The sequence below is a fragment of the Giraffa tippelskirchi genome, chromosome 4 (genome assembly GCF_054371585.1).
Source record: "Giraffa tippelskirchi isolate mGirTip1 chromosome 4, T2T-mGirTip1v1.2.pri, whole genome shotgun sequence".
Lineage (NCBI taxonomy): Eukaryota > Metazoa > Chordata > Mammalia > Artiodactyla > Giraffidae > Giraffa > Giraffa tippelskirchi.
Window position 1 is genome coordinate 147,106,790 of NC_137278.1, and position 23,414 is coordinate 147,130,203.

Below are 23,414 nucleotides of genomic sequence, written 5' to 3' on the forward strand. Positions count from 1 at the left end.
TTCCATTTGCTGAGATGAGGCTGCCTTCAAGACCTTGCTCAGAAATAACTCATCTGAGGAACTGTCCAGAGCACAACTTATCCAGTCTGGTGATGGATCCTCCCAGGCTACACCATGGTGACCCTGCACTTACTCTTTGCTGTAATTGTCATTTTTTGTCCATCTCCCTTCTTTCAGCAAGTGTTGTTACAATTGTTCACTTTGCAATTGCCTGATCATTTAGCCCCTGAATTTTAGGGACCTTCCAAAAATTACAAGTAACTCTCTTTTCCTGCTGTAAGCCTCATTGTACTTTTTAAATAATCAATGAGGCAAGAATTTCTGGACACCAAGAGTTTCACAGAACAAAACAAGATGATTATGCTATATCTTTATTCTATGCAAACCATTACAATCTTCATACTACAAAGCACTAAGATGGTCTGATCTGGGTTCTGTAGGCCCTACACCTATGATACGTCTTTTCCTTCTTTCTTCTTTAATCTCTCTCAGGGGTGATATCTTTGGTGATATAACATCCAGTCATAACCCAGCACTTCTTTCAGTAGCCTGCCTTCCTGCGAAGGTTCTTTCTGTTCTTTCATAGCAACATTAAACAGCCAGCTGGTAGACTTTCGGAGTATCATTTTTCACAGAAACTTTGCAAGGATGCATGTTCCATTTTTGCAATAATATAAAATATACCTTGTGCCCCACAAATCTTATTGGCATTTTTATTGATAATGTGAACTTTATAATTTAGGGAGAATTGCCACATTTTTTACATTAGGTTATGGAATATCAGTTCCTTGATATCTGGGATTTTCTCTGTTTGGTTGAGTTCTGTATCTCCAAAGCCTAGAATAGTGCCTGGTACATAGTAAGTGCTCAGTTTTTACTGAGTGAATGAATGAATGACTGGGATGCCTTTTCTTTTGTTCTGGTCTTATATTCCCTCAGAAGTGTTTTAAAGTTTTCTTCACAGACATTGTGTATATTTTTCATTAATTTTTTTTTCTTAGGGATTTTAGTTTTTTGGCTATTGTAAATGCAGTTTTTTTCTTTAACAAGAACATTAACTAGTTGATGTTTGTTTATAAAAGGCTATGGTTTTCTGCATGTTAATTTTTAACCACCTATGTTATTGAATTTTCTTATTCGTTTGCAAGAATTTTTCATACTTCTCTTGTTTTTGCCAGGTATCACTGTTACCTCTCTTAAAACGTTCCAGAGTTTAAAGAGGATTGAATTACAAGCCCAAAGAAAAACAACAAACAACTAAATTTCATTCTAGCAGTGAGATTCTTATTGGTTGAGTGTGTACTGGTACAGATGTAAACCCGCAATTTCTTTTCTAAGATAATTAAACATGGTGATTAAGGAAAATGTCAAATGCACAACCGGCTCATTCCTTGCTAGTTGGGCATCATCTGTTCCCTGAGCTGCTTGCTAATATGGAGAGACTGCCATCTTTACTACAGTGTCCTCTTAATTTGGGGAGTGACATTTGCAATTTAAATCACAAAGAAAGAAATTGTCAGTATATACTGACGTGTTTCACTGTGAGCTTTGTTCAGTAAACCTTGCTATACAAGGGAACTCATGCAAATGAATGCATCTGTCTTCATTTCTCCTCGCCATTAGATCATTATGCAAACATTAAACACCAAAAAAGACATAAAATGATTGATTAGTGTAGTGGAGCACGCAGGTTAGCAGAGAGCCAACTCAAGAAACCTGTTCCTCCCCCCCACACTGCTGTTTTTCTCCTCTCCCTTTCGGAAATACCCATAAATGATTTAGTCAGTCCTGCAGGGTCTGGAGATATTTATTGACAGTTAACATTCTTGTGATTCAGCACATTTTCTTGCGACAATATTCTATCCTTACTCCTGAGTTTTCCCTAATTTAGATTCCCACTTTGGTCTGTTCTACTCTGCTAATCCTGATTGATAAATACAGACAGATTAGACAAGACAAAATTGTGAAATTGATGTTATATTTGGAACAGCAAGTCTTTATTTCACATTGTTGCCAGGACCGTCTCCTCTGTGGCCACCTTCCCCACAACCCACACTGTGGCGTGGTGCTCTCTGACTCATTTGCCTCTGTGGCTAGGCTTTAAGCATCTCTGACTTTTTCCGTCTTTGAGTTTCATCGTCTGGTTCATAGTAAGCACTCAGTAAATGCTAGAATCAGTGACTACACAAATTACTCAGTTAAGTGGTACAGTACATTAATGTTTTCTTTCATGTTATTAGAACTAACTATTGGGGAAAGGTTTGAAATCTTTTTAAACAAGAGGGTAATTGACTGTTACTAGTTGTAAAAGTAACCCAGATGGATTTGTATTTTAACAGAGATCAAATTAAACTCATTGGATTTAGCTTTTCTAGATTCTCAGATTCAGCCAGAGGTCTGGGAAGGACCTAGATACCTTCTGGAGAAAATTTCATTGTCCACATCTCATAAGGCTGCATCTATGGGGCTTCCCTGGTAGCTCAGTTGGTAAAGAATCCGCCTGCAGTGCAGGAGACCCCAGTTCAATTCCTGGGTTGGGAAGATCCCTTGGAGAAGGTCCATGGAGTTGCAAAGAGTTGGACATGACTGAGCGACTTTCACTTTGTTTTCATGTCCTATATCCCATGTTATTCAGAGAGTACACTCTTGAAAACCTGAGTAGGAGTGAAGTTCTTATTAACTGAAACTTAATTCTCACTTGCTTGTTACTGTTTTAGAGTTGCTTCTTTGTGTATTTCTAATTGACCTTCAAGATATACCCTTAAAAACCAAAGCTCCCAACTCCTCAAGTACAGCCCTGTAATGAACTGCTTAACCGAAGGGAATCAATCTACATAGTTAAAGAAAATGCGAACAATTCTTTTGTTGGGCAGATTTGTTGAACACATTATGTCTCTGTAATGTGAATAGCCATCATCTACTATGTAATTTTCATTCCTTTATTATTAACCTTTATTTTTACCTAGTCTTTTGCCAAGGAGGACTTATAGGGGTTGCTTGTTAAGTTGGTCTCTTCAGCTATCAGTTGTGCCTGTGTATTTCTTTATGGGGTGTAAAGAGGGTTGCTTTGTTCTGTGTTGAGGGGGCATGTCAACTGCACGCTGTCATGGACTTTTGTTACAAATACACCTGATCAATGATATAAAAAATCCTGTGCTTTTAAATACTTGACAAGAATTTTACTTCTCGTTCAGTCACTAAGTCATGTCCAACTCTTTGTCATCCCATGAACTGCAGCACGCCAGGCTTCCCTCTCCTTCACCATCTCCCAGAGTTTGCTCAAACTCATGTCTGTTGCATTGGTGATGCATTCCAACCATTGCATCCTCTGTCAACCCCTTCTCCTCTTGCCCTCCTCAGCGTCAGGGTCTTTTCCAGCTAGTCTGCTCTTCGTATCACGTGGCCAAAGTATTGGAGCTTCAGCTTCAGCATCAGTCCTTCCAATGAATATTCAGGACTGATTTCATTTAGGATTGACTGGTTTGATCTCCTTGCTGTCCAAGAAACTCTCAAGAATCTTCTCCAGCACCACAGTTCAAAAGCATCAATTTTTCAGCACTCAGAGAATTTTACTTCTTGAATTTCAATCATTATTTGATCTCTCATTCAAAATGTAGTTAATGAAGCTGACATCACTCACACTCATAGGCTCTTCCTTGGGTTCTGTTTTAATTCAACAACAACTCAGGTATGCAGTGTCCTGAAACTGCCATGAAAAGAGACATATGCAAGGCTGTTAAGGTCACAGGACCTGGCAATCCCAAGCCTAGACTGACATTAATACATCGAAATCAGTGGCTTGTTCTTGTCTTCTTTCCCCAGGTACTCTATTCTCGTGACTAGACAAGATGAGAAATTATTTCCTTCCCTAACACAATTTGACTTTTGTATTGACTAATTGGATGGTAGACCAGCAGCAATAATTCAAAAACTTATGATATGCATTCATAAAATTTTGAAATGATAATTAACACTGCCATATGTAATTAAGAAAAGGGCAGAGGTATGCAAATAATCTTTTCGCTTTTTTGACTTTGAAAAGAAAAGTCTATTCTTGCATTTTAACATGAGAGTCTCTGATGTCCTAGGAGTTCATAACTCCTGAAATTCATAACCTGATTCAGGAAGAGTTGGAAAACTGTTGAGTTTCCCCATTCCTACCCAGAGAGTGTATGCAGAGTTGGGGATAACAAACAGAATTTTGAAACAATGCTTGTTATAGTCAACCTCTGGATGGGTAAATGTTGAGGCATTTCTATTTCTGAAAGCAAGGATAGTCAAGTTTTCTTTCTTTGGTGCCTTAAATCAAAAGATTTGGGTTCTCTCTTGGTGTGTAGGGCTTCCTGGTGGCACAGTGGTAAAGAATCCACCTGCCAGTGCAGGAGATGCAAGAGACGCAGGTTCAATCCCTGGGTCAGGAAGATCCCCTGGAGTAGGAAATTGCAACCCACTCCAGTATTCTTAACCTAGGAAATCCCATGGACAGAGGAACCTGGTGGGGCTGCAGTCCCTAGGGTCACAAACAGTCAGACCGACTGAGCATGCATGCAAACTTGGTGTGTAGACATGACCCTCACAAGATTGGTAAGATTTAAAAATTTCAGAAGGAGAGAATGAGAATTAACAGAAGTCCCTGGGGATTCTGAGGACCAACTCTGCCTTAACATAGTGCGACATATTTTGTAAGAAATGATGTAAGTTGTAACATGACACTATTGTACTTTGTTTTCTGAAAGACAAAAAAAAAAAAACTAGAGTCAATAATATTTTTCTTGAACTTGTAGAAAGCTCTTCTCTTGTGTCATTCATCTTCCTCAGCTAAAAGGTATCGCAAACTTGGAGTCTGCTGCTGCACTGTATCCTCCTGTATTATTATTTAAAATTCCACCCCAGCCCCTTAACCCTATGACTCTCAATTGGTCCCTTTGGAGTTACAAGGAGAAACACGAGAGGAAGTCACTTCAGAAAGACAGAAAACAAAGGGCGAATATTATCCTTGTACATAAGCCATGTCAGACTATTTATTGTAAATCTAGAACGAAGTACCCCACTGGTACCCATTTGAATAACCTTTAGTGGAATAGCTGCTCCGCTTTATCTGCATGCTCATCGTTATGAGACACTCTGCAAATTGCAGTGGAAAAGAGGCTGCAGAACCTTTCCCACAAAAGAAAAATGCAGAGCCATAATGGGGAGGAATCACCTCACCACCCACAGAGACAACCCCTTGTGCTTCTGCTGTCATTTACTAAAGCAGACTCTTTTCTTTAACAGAGGAATTCAAGGGCTCCACCGTGGTTGAACTGATGAAGAAGGAAGGCACTACCCTTGGGCTGACGGTATCGGGCGGCATTGACAAAGATGGCAAACCCAGAGTATCTAATCTGCGGCAAGGAGGAATCGCTGCTAGGTAACTGCATCGAAGGGAAACATAGAAAAACGAATGAAGGTGTAATTAATTCAGAACTTAAAGCTCCATCAGAAAAGGTCACTAGTAGATAAATGGCACTGCCATCTGCCAGGTGGAAGCACGGGGGGTGGGGAGGAGGCAGCTTTCAGAAGGATGGCTTTTCTGGCCCATGCTGGAGTCACCAGAGAGCTCTTGTGTCATCTCAAGAGCAGTCAAGTCCTCCTAAGATTCTAATTTTAAAATGCTTGTGTCTGGACTTCCCGGGCAGCACAGTGGTGATGACTTCAACTTCCAATGCAAAGGGTGCAAGTTTGATCCTGGTCGAGGAGCTAAGATCCCACATGCCTTGTGGCCAAAAAACCAAAGCATAAAACAAGAACAATATGGTAATAAATTCAATAAAGGTTTTTTAAATGGACCACATCAAAAAAAAAAAATCTTTAGAAAAACAGTCACCTGTATGGATTTAGTCCTCAAATGTGCTCCTAATGGGCTGCAGTGGGAGTGAGACCGTCCAATCATCTAACGAGGAATAGGTGACCCATATTCTGTGGACAGGTAAACTGCCATATGACGAGCCTAGACAGTGAGGGAGGCCCAGCTCCAAGTGTCTCAGTAACAATTTTACTTGTCCTACATATTCTCAGCTTTTCTACTGGTGAGATTTTCCTTTCATCAGGACAAAGAGATGGTTTCCCAAAGGGCAGAAGGCTTAGCTGAGAAGGACTGGTTTTGCCCTTGTTCTTATTGGACTGCAGAACGCACTAGTTCTTGCTGACGACAGAGCATCCTGCGTTCTGGACAGGGGTGGGTTTGCTTTGTAGACAAATTCAAAATCTACCTCAGAAAGACAGGGTGGAATGGTGAGGTTTCATTCAAAGTGAGGTTAATGTCCCTTAAATCCTGGACACCAGTATTCGTGTCCACAGAATCCCAAATTAAGTTTTAGAGTTCTTACCTTATTAAGTGCCACCTGAAATAGTGGTTATTTTCAATGATCAACCTATTTGTACAATTTGTAAGCTCAAGCCAATTGATTGCTCCATGATCTGCACTGTTTGTAAAACCAGGCTGATGTCAACACAAGCAACTTAGTCTCCTTCCTTCAGGGTTTGTGGGTTGTTGTGTTTGGGGTTTTTTTGCATTTTTAAAAAAATAGAAGTATAGTTAATTTTAAATGTGTTATTTTCTGCTGTACATCAAAGTGATTCAGTTATATATATTAATATATATATATATATATACAGGGCTTCCCAGGTGGCACAGTGGTAAAGAATCTGCCTGCCAATGCAGGAGTCACAAGAGACATGGGTTCTATCCCTGAGTCGGGAAGATCCCCTAGAGAAGGAAATGGCAACATGCTCCAGTATTCTTACCTGGAAATTTTCATGGACAGAGGAACCTGGCGGGCTACAGTCCATAGGGTCATAAAGAGTTAGACGTGACTGAGCACACACACACATATACACACACATATATATGCATTATTTTTTATGTTCTTTTACACTATGCTTTTTAAGAGATTTCTTTCCACCATAGCCTCCTTTAATTTTTAACAGTCATAGCCGATTCATGATGCTGGGACTTCATGTGTCTCCAAGGTTTCTTCTTATGTAGTCCCTAAAGCAAGCATAACTGGCAAGGGAGAGGGTGAGAATGTCGTTCCCACATGTATTGATCCTATAATTAAAAGTAACACTCTGCCAGTTATAGTGAGTACTATTGATCACCAAATATTTATTGTTTAAGCCACTACCATTTCACAGGTAGTAAACCAAAATAAGTCAAGATAAGATACCTGCCCTTAGGGAGTTTATAATCTATTAAGGGAAATAGGGTATTAAAAAAAACATAAAAAGTTTGGGAGCAATAATCGCATTGTGTAATAGTAAAAAGCAACAACATAAGAGTTGTCATAGTGCATGAGACAATTAAGTTGCCAAATAAGTGTCAGTCAGTAAACCTGAGTTAAGAGTAACCATGTGAAAAAAAAAAAAAAGAGTAACCATGTGTACTGTAGACTAGAGAGGATTATGGAGGTTCTGAAGAGAGAATGATTGGAGCTGGGCTAATGTAAAACAAATGAATTCATTATTTTTATCTGGGGAGAACATATTATTGAATTAAGTCCTGTCATTGGTCTTGCTGCCTGCTCTTGGTTTAGAAGTAGAGTTTGACTAAACGCCCCAAAGTAGCCACAGTTCTATTATGATGGTGAGCAGAGAGGAGTTTGTTACTGAATCCCTGTTACTGAATCTTCACTGATACTTTTTAAAATCAGTCCTGCTATAAGCAATAAATAGCAAAATAAAATGACCTTCTGTATAGCCCTGGACATACTTCTAGTGAAGATATCGAAAGAGGTGAAATGTCCAAAAGGCAAGCAGCAACATTGAAAGGGAATGAAAAGAAAGGAAAACTTCTAGTGTGTCCAGGATACAGATAATCTGCCCCTGGAGAACCAGCTCTTTAGGGGCAGAGCAACTAAAGATAATTTTCTCTTTATTTCACTTTTTGATGCTCTTTAAAAATAAAAGAAGTAAAGGCTTAGGAAAAAAACTCAGAGATAGCAGCAGATGCAGTAGAGTACTTGGAAAGTATACAGTCAGCATGAGTGAGAGGGATCCCTGAGCGTCTCCTCCACCCTCAGCTGCACTCCTGCCCTTAGAAACCAGCCACATCCTGGGAGGCAGAGACCCTGCTGTGTCGGCCTTCTGGGCTTGCGTGTTTATCCATGATAGCAAAGTGGGAAACATGATCAGACTAGCCCACGGGGAGGAGAGCTCCACTGAAGCGACTCTTTGTTTTGCAGAAGTGATCAGCTGGATGTGGGTGACTACATCAAAGCAGTGAATGGCATCAACCTGGCCAAATTCCGCCACGATGAGATAATCAGCTTGCTGAAGAATGTCGGGGAAAGAGTGGTTCTGGAGGTGGAGTATGAGCTGCCGCCAGTCTGTAAGTCATCACGGCCAGAGGCAGAACAGCTGCACCATGTTTTTGCCTCAAACTCTTGGTTCTCATTTTTTTCCCTCTCTTTTGCCATCATTGTCTTCTTACAGGAATGGCAGAGCATACTTTCTTAATATTTAAAAAATTATCTGAATTTCTATCGCCTACTCTGAAAGAATGTAAAAGAGCATAAATGATGATGAAATTATCTAGGACTGTGTTGCATTAAAGCCATCTGTGAACATCAGAGCTAAACTTCAGTGTCAAATAGACAGTCAATTCGTAGCTCCAGTTTTTACTAGCTGCATGCCTTTGAGAAAGTTACTTAAGCTTCCTTTGTTTCACTTTGCACATCTGAAAAATGGGGATGATATTAGTAACCTATGATATTACTCATGGATCTGTTATGAGGATTAAATGAGTTAGCATTTGTAAAGCATTCAGGACAGTACCTGGCAATATAAAAATGTTTGATAAATAACACATATACAAATCAATCAAAACTATATAAGGTAGGCATTATTATTATTATTATTCTCATTTTACAGATGCTTAAGTTAAATATGTTTTCCCAAATTAGTAGGCACCGAAGTCAGAGCTTTGCTCTTCTGTGCTACTGAGACCTGAGATTGATTATTAATAATCAGTGATAATTCATTTGTTTAGTGATGACTTATTGAGCATTACCGTGTTCCAGCCTGTCCCCCAATGAAAGTCAGTAGAATTTACTCTCTAGGAGGGACTTCCCTGGTGCTGCAGATGGTAAAGAATCTGCCTCAGTGCAGGAGACCCTGGTTCCATCCCTTGGTTGGGAAAATCATCTGGAGGAGGAAATGGCAGCCAACTCCAGTATTCTTGCCTGGAGAATTCCATGGACAGAGGAGTCTGGCAAGCCCCAGTCCATGGGATCGCAAAGAGTCAAACACGACTAACAAGACTAGCACTACTACTACTACTACTAGAGGAAGACAGAAAATAAAATAAAACCACAATAAATAAGTTAATTACAATTGATCCTTAAACAATGAGGGGGGTTAGAAGTGCCAGTCCTCCTTGCAGTTGAAAATCAATGCACAACTTATATTTGACCCTGCATATATATGATTCCTCCAAAACCAAGGTTCTTCCATATCCTAGATTCAACCAACCAGGTATGGTGCAGTACTATAGGATTTAATATTGAAAAAATCCACAGGTACATGAACCCACACTGTTCAAATCATGTTGTTCAAGGATCAGCTGTATGTAGTATGAATGTTAGGGGTCATGAATGCTGTGGGGGAAAATAATTAAGCAAGGAGAGGTGTTGGGAGTGTGGGCTGGGAGTGGGATTGCAATTTTAAGTAGAGTGGTTAGGAACAGTTTCACTGAGAAAGTGACATTAATCAGTGAGTTGAAGGAGGTGAGGAAATTAGCTATATGTTTTTCTGAGTTAAAAGAGTTCCAGAAACAAGAAAATGCCAGTGCTAAAATCAAAAGGCAGGAATAATCTGGCATAGTTCTAGAAACATAAAGAAGGACAGTGTGGCTGGAACAGAGTAAGCGTGAAGAGAAGTGGGGGAGGTGGTAAGAAGTGTAAAGGATAGAGCATCCATGTAGGCCAATGGAGGGACCTTAAGTGTTGCTCTGAATGATGCAGGAAAGCATTGTATGGTTTGGGCAGAGGAGTGACATGATCTGATTAAGGTTTTCAAAGGCTCCTCTGGCTGCTGTGTTGAGAATAGACTGCAGAGTCAAAGGTAGAAGCTTGGGATACCATTTGGAGGACTATTGCAGTGATCCAGGTGAAGGATGGTAGAAGAAATGGTGAAAAGCACTTATATTCCCCATCTATTTTGAAGACAGAACCAACAGGATTTCCTGATGAATTTAATGTGGGTTATGCAGAAAGAGGGGGCTTCTCTGGTAGCTCAGCTGGTAAAGAATCTGCCTGCAATGCAGGAGACCCTGGTTCAATCCCTAGGCTGGGAAGATCCCCTGTGTTCTTGCCTGGAGAATCCCCATGGACAGAGGAGCCTGGCGGGCTACAGTCCATGGGGTCACAAAGAGTCAGATACTACTGACCGACTGAGCACCTGGAGAAAGAGAAAAGTCAAGGACCATCAGAAGATTTTAAGCCTGAGCAACTGGAAGGATGGAGTTGCCATTAATGGGGGCAGATAAGAAAGTGGGCAGAGCTGTCTTGTGAGGAGAAGATCAGAAGTTCATTGGTGGAGGGAATTGCCTTGTGGTCCAGTGATTAGGCATCTGTGCTTGCAGTGCAGGGTTCCCAGGTTCGATACCTGACTGGGGAAGCTCAGATTGCACAAGCTGTGCAGCATGGCCAAACTAAATAAATAAAATTAAAAAAAAAATTTTTTTAAAGACGTTCATTGTTTAAAATACTACACTTGAGGTGCCTATTTGACCTGCTAAGAGAAAATGTCAAGAAAATGCCGGAGATACAGTTTAGCATTTGTGAGAAAGATCTAGAGTAGAAATGTAAATTTAAGAGTAATGGGACTAGAGATGATGTTTGAGGCTTTGGGATTAGGAGATAGCACTCAGAGAGATGTATAATACATACCAATCACGAGTTCTTATTCTTAACATAAAATCAAACACCGAAAATCTCATGGTGATTTTATAACAAAATCAATTGGAATCTGAGTTCTAAAACTTTGCTACAGCGTTTTTCATTTTCAGTAAAAGCTAGCAGTAAAATAGAGTGTTGAGAGCTTGAACTGTGTCACTAGTTAAGTGTCAGTTTTGTCCCTTTCTAGCTTTGTGACTTTGGGGAAATTATTAATAAGTTTGCTGAGCTATAGGTTTCTCAGCTATAAAATGACTGTAATGGATGTAGAATTTTTGTAAGATTTCAAGGCTGTAATCATCTATTTAGAGCATAAGCACAGACTCAGTAAGCCATAGTGTATCTTAGCCATATTACCATTGTTATTGTTGTTGTTATTATTATACTGAAAGTACTGTGTTTTCTTGAACTTAAAGTCAGTTTGTTTTGAAATCACTATCTTAAACCACTGCCTAGAGGTTAAGAGGAGTCAAATATCTAGAGTTAATGCTCTTTGATTAAGCATTTTTATTCTACTGTGTACATGCATATCAAAAAAAACACAACCTGTTCCTAAGAGGAACTCTTAGTATTGCTGTCAGGTTAAGGCAGTTGTGGAGATTTGCTGAGCATTTTGGGTTGTCCAGAGCTAGGGATTTCACAGTAGATTAGAAGGCATTTATGCAGGTCCAGTAGGAAGACTAACATTCTAGGCATAGGGTATGGCAAGGAAGTATGAAGATAGTCCAGTTCACAGGTTGAATCTCCAGTTTGGAATTACTGGAACACAAAAGGAAAGAGAGGGCCTCAGAGGGACGAGGTCAATGAGGAGCGAAGTGAAGGAGGGCCTTGTAAGCCGTGAATGGTGGGCAATGAAGAGCCTTTTTTTTAAGGTTTTTAAGGCCAAGGAGCACCATCCTCAGATCAGAGTTTTGGTTTTGGTTTTGGTTTATTCTCATGTTTTGGCTGTGCCGCACAGCTTGTAGGATCTTAGTTTCCCAACGAGGTATCAAACCCGTGCGCCCAGCAGTGGAAGCATGGAGTCTTAACCACTGGACCACCAGGGAAACCCCTCAGATCAGAGTTTTTAGACTTATTTTAAGAGGTCAAATGGAAGATATAAGCCCCCAGGCTGTTACAGTTTTCCAAAAGGGAGGTAATACTCTGAATAAATATAGCATTAGTAGAGTTAAAGAGGAGAAGGTGGACATCAGAAATATCCAGGGGTTAAAACCTCTCCTGACTGGGTGATTACACCTGCCTTTTCTCCCTCACACGATAAAGCTGATGGAAAAAGAGAAAATATTTTTAAACACAAAAGTGTGAAGTTTTTAGTAGAAATCAGATAGCAGAGGTCTATTCGCCAAGGATTATCTCTGTCTCTTTCTATTATGTTTAGATAAATTAATAAGATCTTTGTGTTCAGGGAGATCGAAGGGATTAATAAGCCTCCCTTTCACTGAGCTCAGACAGCTAGAGCAGGCACAGGCCAGGCCCCAGGGAGAGAGCTGCCTGCTGAAAGATAGGCCACCCAAGGCCAAGACTGTAACTCTGTCAAGAATCACAGCAATCTGAGGCTTAGCCAGCCCCATAGTCCAGCAGGAATTGGATGAGTGTGTGTGTGTGTGTGTGTGTGTGTGTGTGTGTGCGTGTGAGAATGAGAGAGACGGAGAAAGAGAGAAAGTGATACAGAAAGAGAGCAGATAGAAGAAAAATGGAATTGCAGCCCTGGGTAAGCAACTCCCGTTTTCTGATACGCAGTTTCTTAATGACAATGAAATAGTCGATCTCTATGAGCTTTCGAGTTCTTTTCGACTCTAGAATTATGTGGTATTTCGAGACTGTATTTAGAGAGAATGTTACCAGACTGTATTTTGAGCATTTGTATGTTCAAAGTTGGTCTAGAGGAGGGGCTTCAAATTTTTTGTTCCCATAATCCCTAAAGAATTTTGAAATATTACCTAATTCTCATCCACTTTTTAGTTTACACCTAAAATTCTTTATGATAAGCTTTAGTAGTTAGACAGCATATAATTTTAGCGTGAGGTTTATTTTATACATCTTTAAATACCATTTCCATTCAAATCTTAGAGCTACAGATTTACCTCATTTGTTTTATGAAAAATGTCTGCCATGGAATTTTATTGTCAAAGGCAGTCCTCGCCGCTAAACCATCAGCTAAATCAGACTAGCTTTTTATCAGAAGGAGTTCTTCCATAATTCAAATAAATGTGTTAAGGCATGTCTCTGTGACAGCCTGGTTACTTATCATGTCTAATTCTAAGAGAGATAGAAAGGTGATAGATGATGATGACAATGGTGATGATGATGATATGGTTGGGGGGACAGAGGGTCATTGCAGGTCTTCTCCACATGGTTCATTAGGGGATGTAGTCTGAGGGAACATCAGCGACCCAAAGGAAGCTCTTCCTGGGCCAGCTGCAGAAGGAATACAAGACAAGCCTAACCACAGGAGCACATTTGCAGACTCTGCTCACGTCCCCTAACACCCCATTGGCCAAAGCCAGTTAGCTAGGCAAAACCAACATAATGAGGTAGGAAAGTGCACGATTCCTATTCTCCTGTAGGTATAGGGGTTGGGGAGGCGGGGGAGTAGTATATAATTGAGAAAAACCAAACCTACCATAATAAAATAGAGTGTCACTTTATGGTATAGAAATACATGCATGTGCACATATAGAAACAGGGAGCGCCAGAACAACTAAAATACTGAGGAGTGGTATTGTTGCATTAGAAAATTGGTTCTACCTCGGCCTTTTATGTGCTCAGTTTGATTCTTTGGGTAAGCCCCTTAATTGGATCTCTGCATCCACACACATGTGTGAAGTTATGAGTAGAATTCACATGGCCAAACAGGCTGTCTGGTGCTGAATATGAAACCTCAGTCACCAAGAGCCAGTCACACAAATATAAATTATAAAGACCAAATCTATTTCATTAAGTATATTAAAATGTAGTCAGCATTCCCATTTTTTCTTTGCACATGATGAAGAGCAACAGTGTGGATAATCTAAAGCTGTAAATAATCCCCAAAGTCTTTATATTGACTTTAGATTTGATTGTAAGATTTTGTGGTGGGCAAGATTTAGTTCAAGCAAAATTAAAATTACAGTGCTTTGCATCCCCAGAACAGACATTCAGCCAACAAGGACAGGTGGCCCAGAATTAGAATTTGGTTGTGTATAATTGAAAGTTGATTTAATGATTAAATGAAATACAATTTGTAAACCACTTTCAGAGTTTCTGGCACACAGAAAACATTCCGTAGATGCTCATTAATTATTTCTCCCCATATCTTTTCCTTAATAGAACAGAAAGATCATGTTCTTAACCAGTTTCTTCAAGTGGCTTGTTGGGTCATGGAAATAAGAAAATGTTCGGTTTGAACTCAGTTTTTTTTTAATTTAATTAAAACTGTATCTCAATTCTTTTGACTATTTGTATGCACTGCTCCTAGCTGATTAGAATAAACTGAAATTCCCCTGGTAGCAAGAATATGACATTTAATTAAATCAGCAGTATACCAAAACATTTTGTTAAGCTGTAGATTTATATTGCTTTTTAGCAGATCCAAGTCCTTATTGTACTTTGTGTTCAGGCTGCATGTGTCCAGTTTTGTGAATTTAACTGTGTGCTGTTCATAATCGTGTCCACTCCTTTCAGGATTCATAATTTATGATAATTAAAAAGTAATTATAATTAACACTTAATTAAAATTATTTTTTATTCCTATCAGTGGCAAGAAATGTTCTTTTCAAAGATGCCTTTAAATTTTGCCTAGAAGTTTCTTGTTGATAGTGGAGTGGGGAGCCATTCCCTTCTCCAGAGGTTATTCCTGACCCAGGGATCAAACCCAGTTCTCCTGCATTGCAGATGGACTCTTTATCTTCTGAGCCACCAGGGAAACTCATAATATAACTTATCTCCTCATACTGTGTATAATGTAATTAGAGATAGCAACTTGGCAATGCAATTTCATTTTGTGAAATGAGAGCAATAACCAGGCAAACATAACCTAAGCATGATGATATCAAGTAAAATTAAGTAGATCTTTATTTTATTAGGTAGTAGTAATATTTTGAATGTACTTCAAATTTCTTTTATTCTCCAAGTTTCATTTGGGTTGTTGATGTCTTTGTTTAATTGCTATGCATCATGTCAGAAAATCAATTTGCATCAGCTTAACCTATTAATGGCAATCTGAGAGTAATACTTTTCTTCTTGTGCTAGCTGCAAAAAAAGATAATTATTAGTTACTCAAGAACAGTTATGTTTTATGAGTATTATCCAGTTGTCATCACCAATTAGGATGATACTCAGATGTGTTCTTTTTATAAAACTTTGCAAGTAATAAAAAAGAAAAATAAATATAAACCATTAATTATTTTGTAAGTTTTACAAAAATTGTATAACTTTTGCATAATACAAAAGGAAAACAATTCTATTTATCACATGAAGATAATCTGTCTTGTTATATAGAGTTTAACAATGTGAATATTATGCTCTAAAAACTGGCTACACAGGAGGAAAGGCAGTATCTCTGGTTTTGATTCCACCTGGACCTTAATTATATAAGTCATTTATGCAGACAGCTATTTTATGATATTTGTATGTCATTCTAATTTTTTTCTAATATTTTCTTTAAAAACGATTTTTTTAACTGTTTAATTACTCAATAAGAATTTTTGCAACAAGAAATCTGTAGTGTTTTATTCCTATCAAAAAAAAATCTAGAAATGTTATTATGAAATAAGACTTATTTCCCTCTCTTTTTCCTGTTTTCAGCTGTTCAAGGATCGAGTGTTATTTTCCGAACAGTGGAAGTCACATTACATAAAGAAGGAAATACCTTCGGTTTTGTAATACGAGGTATGTGTGACAGTTAGAAAATAGAACCATCAGAAGTTCTTGGAGAATTTGTCATTGAACTGTTGGGAGTAAACAAGAAAGTCATTTCAAAAAAACTAATGTTTTCAGTGCCTTAAGTTACCTTATGTCTTCCCTGATGGCTCAGATGGCAAAGAATCTGCCTGCAGTACAGGAGACCCAGGTTTGATCCCTGGGTCAGGAAGATCCCTTGGAGTAGGGGATGGCAACCCATTCCGGTATTCTTGCCTGGAGAATTCCATGGATAGAGGAGCCTGGTGGGCTACAGTCCATGGAGTCACAAAGAGTCAGACACAACTGAGTGACTAATACACACACACACAAAGTTACCTTATAATTTTGCACCCATTTTTCTTTAAAGAAATAAAGCAATAATTGGGAATCAAAATGGAGTCCAAATGATCTAGCTAATTTATTTCAGCTCATTAATACACAGTAAGAAGTCATTGTTTGTAAACCTTGTCAATTCATAGTCATCCTGCTGATTTGCCAGTTGTCAACATGTCTTTTGCTTCCCTTATATATTTTTCCATATCATTTATCATTGAGTCAAAATGTTGGTGAATATTGCTTGATTTGATTGAATACACTAGGGTTCAGCAACTTTGTTTAAAGTATTTTTTCCTAAAATACATTTTGTTATTGTAGCTTTCTAAAAAGGAATTGCAGATAATCTAATCCCTTGAGCACCTCGGTACATCAGTTCATCTTATTTTTGAATGATATTAATATAAATATTTCAGGTGAAATTTTGTCCACAGTTTGTCTACTGGACAATAATTTTTTTTAAATAAATTTATTTATTTTAGTTGGGGGCTAATTACTTTACAATATTGTAATAGTTTTTGCCATACATTGACATGAATCAGCCATGGGTTTACATGTGTTCCCCCTCCTGGACCCCCCACCCACCTCCCTCCCCATCCCATCCCTCTGGGTCATCCCATTGCCCCAGCCCTGAGCATTTGTCTCATGCATCGAACATGGAATGGTGTTCTGTTTCACATATGATAATATACATGTTTCAATGCTATTCTCCCAGAACGTCCCACCCTCACATTCTCCCTCAGAGTCCATAAGATTGTTCTAGCCAGAAAGAAAAACACCAATACAGTATACTAATGCATATATATGGAATTTGAAAGATGGTAACGATAACCCTATATGCGAGACAGAATAAGAGACACAGATGCATAGAACAATCTACTGGACAATTAATTCTGAGCTACAATGCTGGCTTTTAATGTTTTCTTTTATTATTAGCAATTTCATCCTTAAAGTCTACACATGCATTAACAACTCACAATTTCTAGTATGACAGTGAGGTTCAATAGGAAACTAGGTAAGCATCAGGAATTTTTTTTTAACATTTCCTGATTTTTTTTGTTGTTGTTTTTACCTATTACATTTTGTACTTCACCAGCAGCAAAATTCTATCAACATTTTTGACGTTAATTAAAATTAACTAATTGTAAGGAATGAAAGAGATGTATTCATTATACAAACTTGCCTTAGATGACTAAGCTTTAGGCATTAGGTTCAATTCTGTGTCAGTCATGTAGCAAATCAATCAATCAAATATTCATTAAGGACATGTCAACATGTCGGCATAGGGCAGAGTACGGTAGAGTCATGAGACAGAACCCCGATCCACAGGAAATTACAGTCCAGTGAATTTTAAGGCATAAGTTGATATAATGCCCAAATGAGTATTAGAGAAAACAGGCAACTAGGATCCCACTAAGTGATTTAGACCAGTAGTTATTATACTTTACTGACCTAGTCCTACATTTAGGTGGAGCCACAAACCCCAAGATAATTTACCTTAACCATTTTCAAATTTCTGTGTAAAAAATTAGACGAATGTAATGAAAAGTCAGTGTACAAGTAATTTTAGCCTGGAGGGTGGTATATTCAAATCTAGTTTTTCAATATAAGTATGAAAGAGAGGTACACTTGAATCACATGCTTGTAAGTCTAATTATTGAAATGCTGCGGTAAAAAATAGTGCTGGTGCAAATATTCATCACTAGTTGCTGTCTGGTTAATCAATAACAAATCAAATTGCTAATGAAAGAGCTAAACCAACAGTAATTTATCGTTTAAGAACTAAAAAGAATAGAAGCAATTTCAATCTACAGTCACCTCAAGACAACTGATGGTATGATGGTAACAGATGTCCTTCCCACCGTTTGCAGGAATTTCAAATATCTGTGTGTTCATGCTTAGTAAGAGATTTTAGAATATGAGCCTAGACACCTACCTAGTACATCATAGGCATTTAATAAATGAAAGAATGGATGAATGATGCCTAGATTTGTGTGGACATTAGACTTCTTGGTATTGTACTGGTTATAAAGCCTTAGTAATAATGAGCCAATTTTAGTTTATGTCACTCAGTCATGTCCACCTCTTTGTGGCCCCATGGACTGTAGCCCACCAGGCTCCTCTGTCCATGGAATTCTCCAGGCAAGAATACTGGAATGCACAGCCATTCTCTTCTCCATGGATCTTCCCGACCCAGGTATCGAACCCAGGTTCTCCTGCATTGCAGGCAGATTCTTTACTGTCTGAGCCACTAGGGAACCCTTTAGTTTATGAGTACCAGATTTTTGTAGGTTGTAATAACTCCCTTAGTATGTTGGTTGAACACGAAAATTTGTCAAATTTTGCCTAATTTTTAACGAGCATAAATAAAGAACTTATATTTGAAAACAATTTGAGGCCCATCTGGAGGGTTTTCCATGCTCAAAAGGTGGCCAGTACCCATCCCTTAAGAGTTATTGGTTAACTTGTAAAAGAATGAAACTAGAACACTTCCTAACACCATACACGAAAATAAACTCAAAATGGATTAAAGATCTAAACGTAAGACCAGAAACTATAAAACTCCTAGAGGAAAACATAGGCAAAACACTCTCCGACATAAATCACAGCAGGATCCTCCATGATCCACCTCCCAGAATACTGGAAATAAAAGCAAAAATAAACAAATGGGACCTAATTAAAATTAAAAGCTTTTGCACAACAAAGGAAACTATAAGCAAGGTGAAAAGATAGCCTTCAGAATGGGAGAAAATAATAGCAAACGAAGCAACAGACAAACAATTAATCTCAAAAATATACAAGCAACTCCTGCAGCTGAATTCCAGAAAAATAAACAACCCAATCAAAAAATGGGCCAAAGAACTAAACAGACATTTCTCCAAAGAAGACATACAGATGGCTAACAAACACATGAAAAGATGCTCAACATCACTCATTATTAGAGAAATGCAAATCAAAACCACAATGAGGTACCATTTTACACCAGTCAGAATGGCTGCTATCCAAAAGTCTACAAGCAATAAATGCTGGAAAGGGTGTGGAGAAAAGGGAACCCTCTTACACTGTTGGTGGGAATGCAAACTAGTACAGCCACTATGGAGAACAGTGTGGAGATTCCTTAAAAAACTGGGAACAGAACTGCCATATGACCCAGCAATCCCACTGCTGAGCATACACACCGAGGAAACCAGAATTGAAAGAGATGCGTGTACCCCAATGTTCATCGCAGCACTGTTTACAATAGCCAGGACATGGAAGCAACCTAGATGTCCATCAGCAGACGAATGGATAAGGAAGCTGTGGTACATATACACAATGGAATATTACTCAGCCATTAAAAAAAAATACATTTGTATCGGTTCTATTGAGATGGATGAAACTGGAGCCCATTATACAGAGTGAAGTAAGCCAGAAAGAAAAACACCAATACAGTATACTAATGCATATATATGGAATTTGAAAGATGGTAACGATAACCCTATATGCGAGACAGAATAAGAGACACAGATGCATAGAACAGTCTTATGGACTCTGAGGGAAAATGTGAGGGTGGGACGTTCTGGGAGAATAGCATTGAAACATGTATATTATCATACGTGAAACAGAACACCATTCCATGTTCGATGCATGAGACAAATGCTCAGGACTGGGGCAATGGGATGACCCAGAGGGATGGGATGGGGAGGGAGGTGGGAGGGGGGTCCAGGAAGCGGAACACATGTAAACCCATGGCTGATTCATGTCAATGTATGGCAAAAACTACTACAATATTGTAAAGTAATTAGCCCCCAACTAAAATTAAAAAAAAAAAAAAAAGAGTTATTGGTTAGTCACAAAGAGAGTTGCAGAATGAAAAAGTATTGTGGATAAATGCTGTCATGGCAGATCAGACATTATGGCATAGGTGAGATATGAGCTTAACTTAGATCAATGGGGAATACCAGGACATTTCAGGAAGGAAGGAGAGGAAGATATTGCAGGTGAAGCATGTTCATTTAGTGCTAGAGAGTTTCTTCTTACTCACTTAGGATGGGTCTTTTAACAGTAAGCCAGGCCTTTAGCTGATATATCGAATTACCTTTCTCATAGTGTATGTCACGATTCAAAAAGCTTGACTGCATAAACAGTAGAACCTTGCACCCATAAAATAAAAAATGATGTTCCAACCTAAATCATAGAGAGTTAAATTTCTGTTAATTCCTTTGCCATCAAGCAGAAGATGGTTTCAATTAACAGGAAGAAAATCAATGAACTTATTTACAAAACAGAAATAGAGTCACAGATGAAGAAAACAAACTTATGGTTACAAGGGGATAAGGAAGGAGGAGAGATAAGTTGGGAGATTGGGACTGATATATACACACTACTATATGGAAAATGGTTTTCAATTGCTCAGCCGTGTCTGACTCTTTGCAGCCCCATGGACTGCAGCAAACCAAGCTCCCCTGTCCTTCACCATCTCCCAGAGCTTGCTCAAACTCATGTCCATTGAACTGGTGATGCCATCCAACTATCTCATCATCTGTTGTCCCCTTCTCCTCCTGCTTTCAATCTTTCCCAACATCAGGGTCTTTTCCAATGAGTTGGCTCTGGGCATCAGGTGGCCAAAGTATTGTTACCTATATGTCAAAGTATTAGTTACCTATATGTAAAGTAGGTAACTAATAAGGACTTACTGTATAACACAGTAGGGCTTTCCTGGTGGCTTAGAAAGTAAAGAATCTGCCTGCAATGCCGGAGGCCCGGGTTTGATCCCTGGGTTGGGAGGATCCCCGGAGAAGGAAATGGCAACCCACTCCAGTATTCTTGCCTGGAGAATTCCGTGGACAGAGGAGCCTGGTGGGCTACAGTCCGTGGGGTCACAAAGAGTTGAAAACTGAGTGACGAACTCTTTCACTTTCACTATATAGCAGAGGAACCTCTACTTAGTACTCTGAAACGACCTATATGGGAAAAGTATATAAAAAAAGAGTGGATATATGTATATGTATAATTGATTCACTTTGATGTACAGCAAAAACTAACACAACATTGCAAATCAATTCTAGTCCAATAAAAATTTTTAAAAATAGATAACATTTTGTGACAAATTAAAAAAACAGGAAAAATCTCTCTTACTCCTAATTTGCTTTTCACTTTGGATGAGGCAATTTCTCTAGTCGTTTTTATCTGTAAAAACTGTAGCTGTGTGTACTCATTTAACATACGGAGCCCAAATTCAGAGTTGGTCTACACTGTGTCCCTGGCACTGATATTTTTAATAAAGCATGCCAGGTGGTTGATGTTAATGAGGAGCCAAGATCTAAAATACCAGTGGGCTCTGAATGGTCTTTATTTTGCTTTATAGTTCCAAACATCTAGCATCTAAGTGAATCACAAACTAAACTTGGCTCATTATTTCAAATAATGATAAAATGTCACATATCAAGTAATTTAGAGTTACCTCTCTCACATTTTGACATGTATCCACTGTTAACAAACTTGTATTTGGACCTTCAAATCAAAATAGTGGAAAAGTTTCTTGCTGCCTTCAGCCTTTATCTTTTTCTGAATCAAAACCCTTCAAAGGAAAGTAAACCTATTTTTTTATGATTACCTTGTGAAAAAGAAGTTACCTGATGGTATTTATATAAATATGGTTAAGCATGTGCTGTAACTTACTGTCATAATTTTCATTAAAAATTTTCCTCTGAGAAAGTCATGAATTTCTTATTTTAAGTAAGGGGGCTCAAAGAAGCCATCAAACTGAATTTTAAAAAAATACTGAAATGGAGTTTTTACCAATCAATCAGACTGAATAAATCACTTGTAATAGAAATGAACATAAAGGAAACATTTGCTTTCATCAGGAACCATGAATGCCTTTTAATTTTTCTCTTAGGCTAGGTTCTTTAAGTCAATCTCTCTACCTGTACCAAATATGGGAAATGTCAGTCTGTTCAACCAGGCAAATATTAAAGAAGAAGTTCTTAATGGTAACATTAATATTTGTCAAATACTGGCAAACTAGAGACCATCCAGATGGGTGGCCAGGATGGTGATGTATGAGGAAATCAAGTCAGACAAACAATAGTGAAAAAAGTGGAAATGGATAGAAGATGGTTTAAGATGGCAGGGTAAGAAGATCCTGAACTCACTTCCTCCCACAAATACACCAAATATACAGTTACATATAAAACAGTTTACTCTGAGAAGAACTGGAGAAGTAGCTGAATTCCTGCTTCCCCCAAAAGGATAAGAGGGCCATGTCAAGACAGAGATTGTCCTTCAGGACTGAGGAGATAGCTGTTTTGCATAATAACAGAAACAGAGAGAGTCAAGCAAAATGAGGAAATAGAAGAAAATGTTCTAAATGAAGGAAGAAGGTAAAACTTCAGAAAAAAGAAAAAAAAAACCTAATGAAATGGAGAGAAGTAATACACCTGATAAAGAATTCAAAGTAATGGTCATAAAGATGCTCACCAAACTCAGGAGAAGAATGAAGAACACAGAGAGAACTTCAACAAAGAGAAAGAGCATGTAATAAGGAACCAAACAGAAATCATAGAGTTGAAGAATACAATAACTGAACTGAAAAGTACACTAGAGAGATTGAATAGCAAACTAGATGAAACAGAAGAACAGGTAAGTAACCTGGAAGACAAGGTAGTGGAAGTCACTCAAACTGAATAGAAAAAGAAATTTTAAAAAATGAAGATAACTTAAGGAACTTGTGGAACAACATAAAGCGTACTAGCATTGACATTATAGGCATCCAGAAAGAGAAGAGAGAAAGAGAAAGGGACAAAAAAGTTATTTGAAGAAAAGGGTCACTAAAATTTTTTCTAACTGGGAGAAGGTAACAGAAAGGTATCCAGGTCCAGGAAGTATAGAGAATCTCAAACAAGATGAACCCAAAGAGATTCATGCCAAGATCATTATAATTAAACTGTCAAAAGTTAAAGAGAGTAGCTTAACAACAGAAAGAGAAAGACCACTCATTATATACAAGGGAACTCCCATAAGACTATTAGTTGATTTTTCAGCAGAAAATTTGCAGGCCTGAAGGAAGTAACACATTCAAGGTGTTAAAAGGAAAAAACTTCCGAGAATACTCTACCTGGCAAAGTTAACTGTCAAAATTGAAGGAGAGAGAGTTTCCCAGACAAGCAAAAGCAAAAGTAGTTCATTACCACTAAACTGGCCCTACAAGAAATGTTAAAGGGACATCTGTAAGCTAATTAGAAAAAGGCCCTAAATATATGAATATAAAGGCCCTAGACAAGA

General features: G+C 38.4%; 1 protein-coding gene across 14 annotated transcripts in view; it reads left to right on the forward strand.

Annotated features, from left to right (window-relative positions):
* The window catches only part of GRIP1 (glutamate receptor interacting protein 1), a 755,429-nt gene that overhangs the window by 581,191 nt on the left and 150,824 nt on the right, over positions 1-23,414 (forward strand). For all 14 annotated transcript variants that reach the window (XM_081589879.1, XM_081589876.1, XM_081589880.1 and 11 more), the window contains 3 exons: positions 5,275-5,410; positions 8,223-8,368; positions 15,720-15,803. In XM_081589879.1, the coding sequence (XP_081446005.1) occupies positions 5,275-5,410; positions 8,223-8,368; positions 15,720-15,803 (366 nt within the window). The remainder of the gene's footprint in view (positions 1-5,274; positions 5,411-8,222; positions 8,369-15,719; positions 15,804-23,414) is intronic.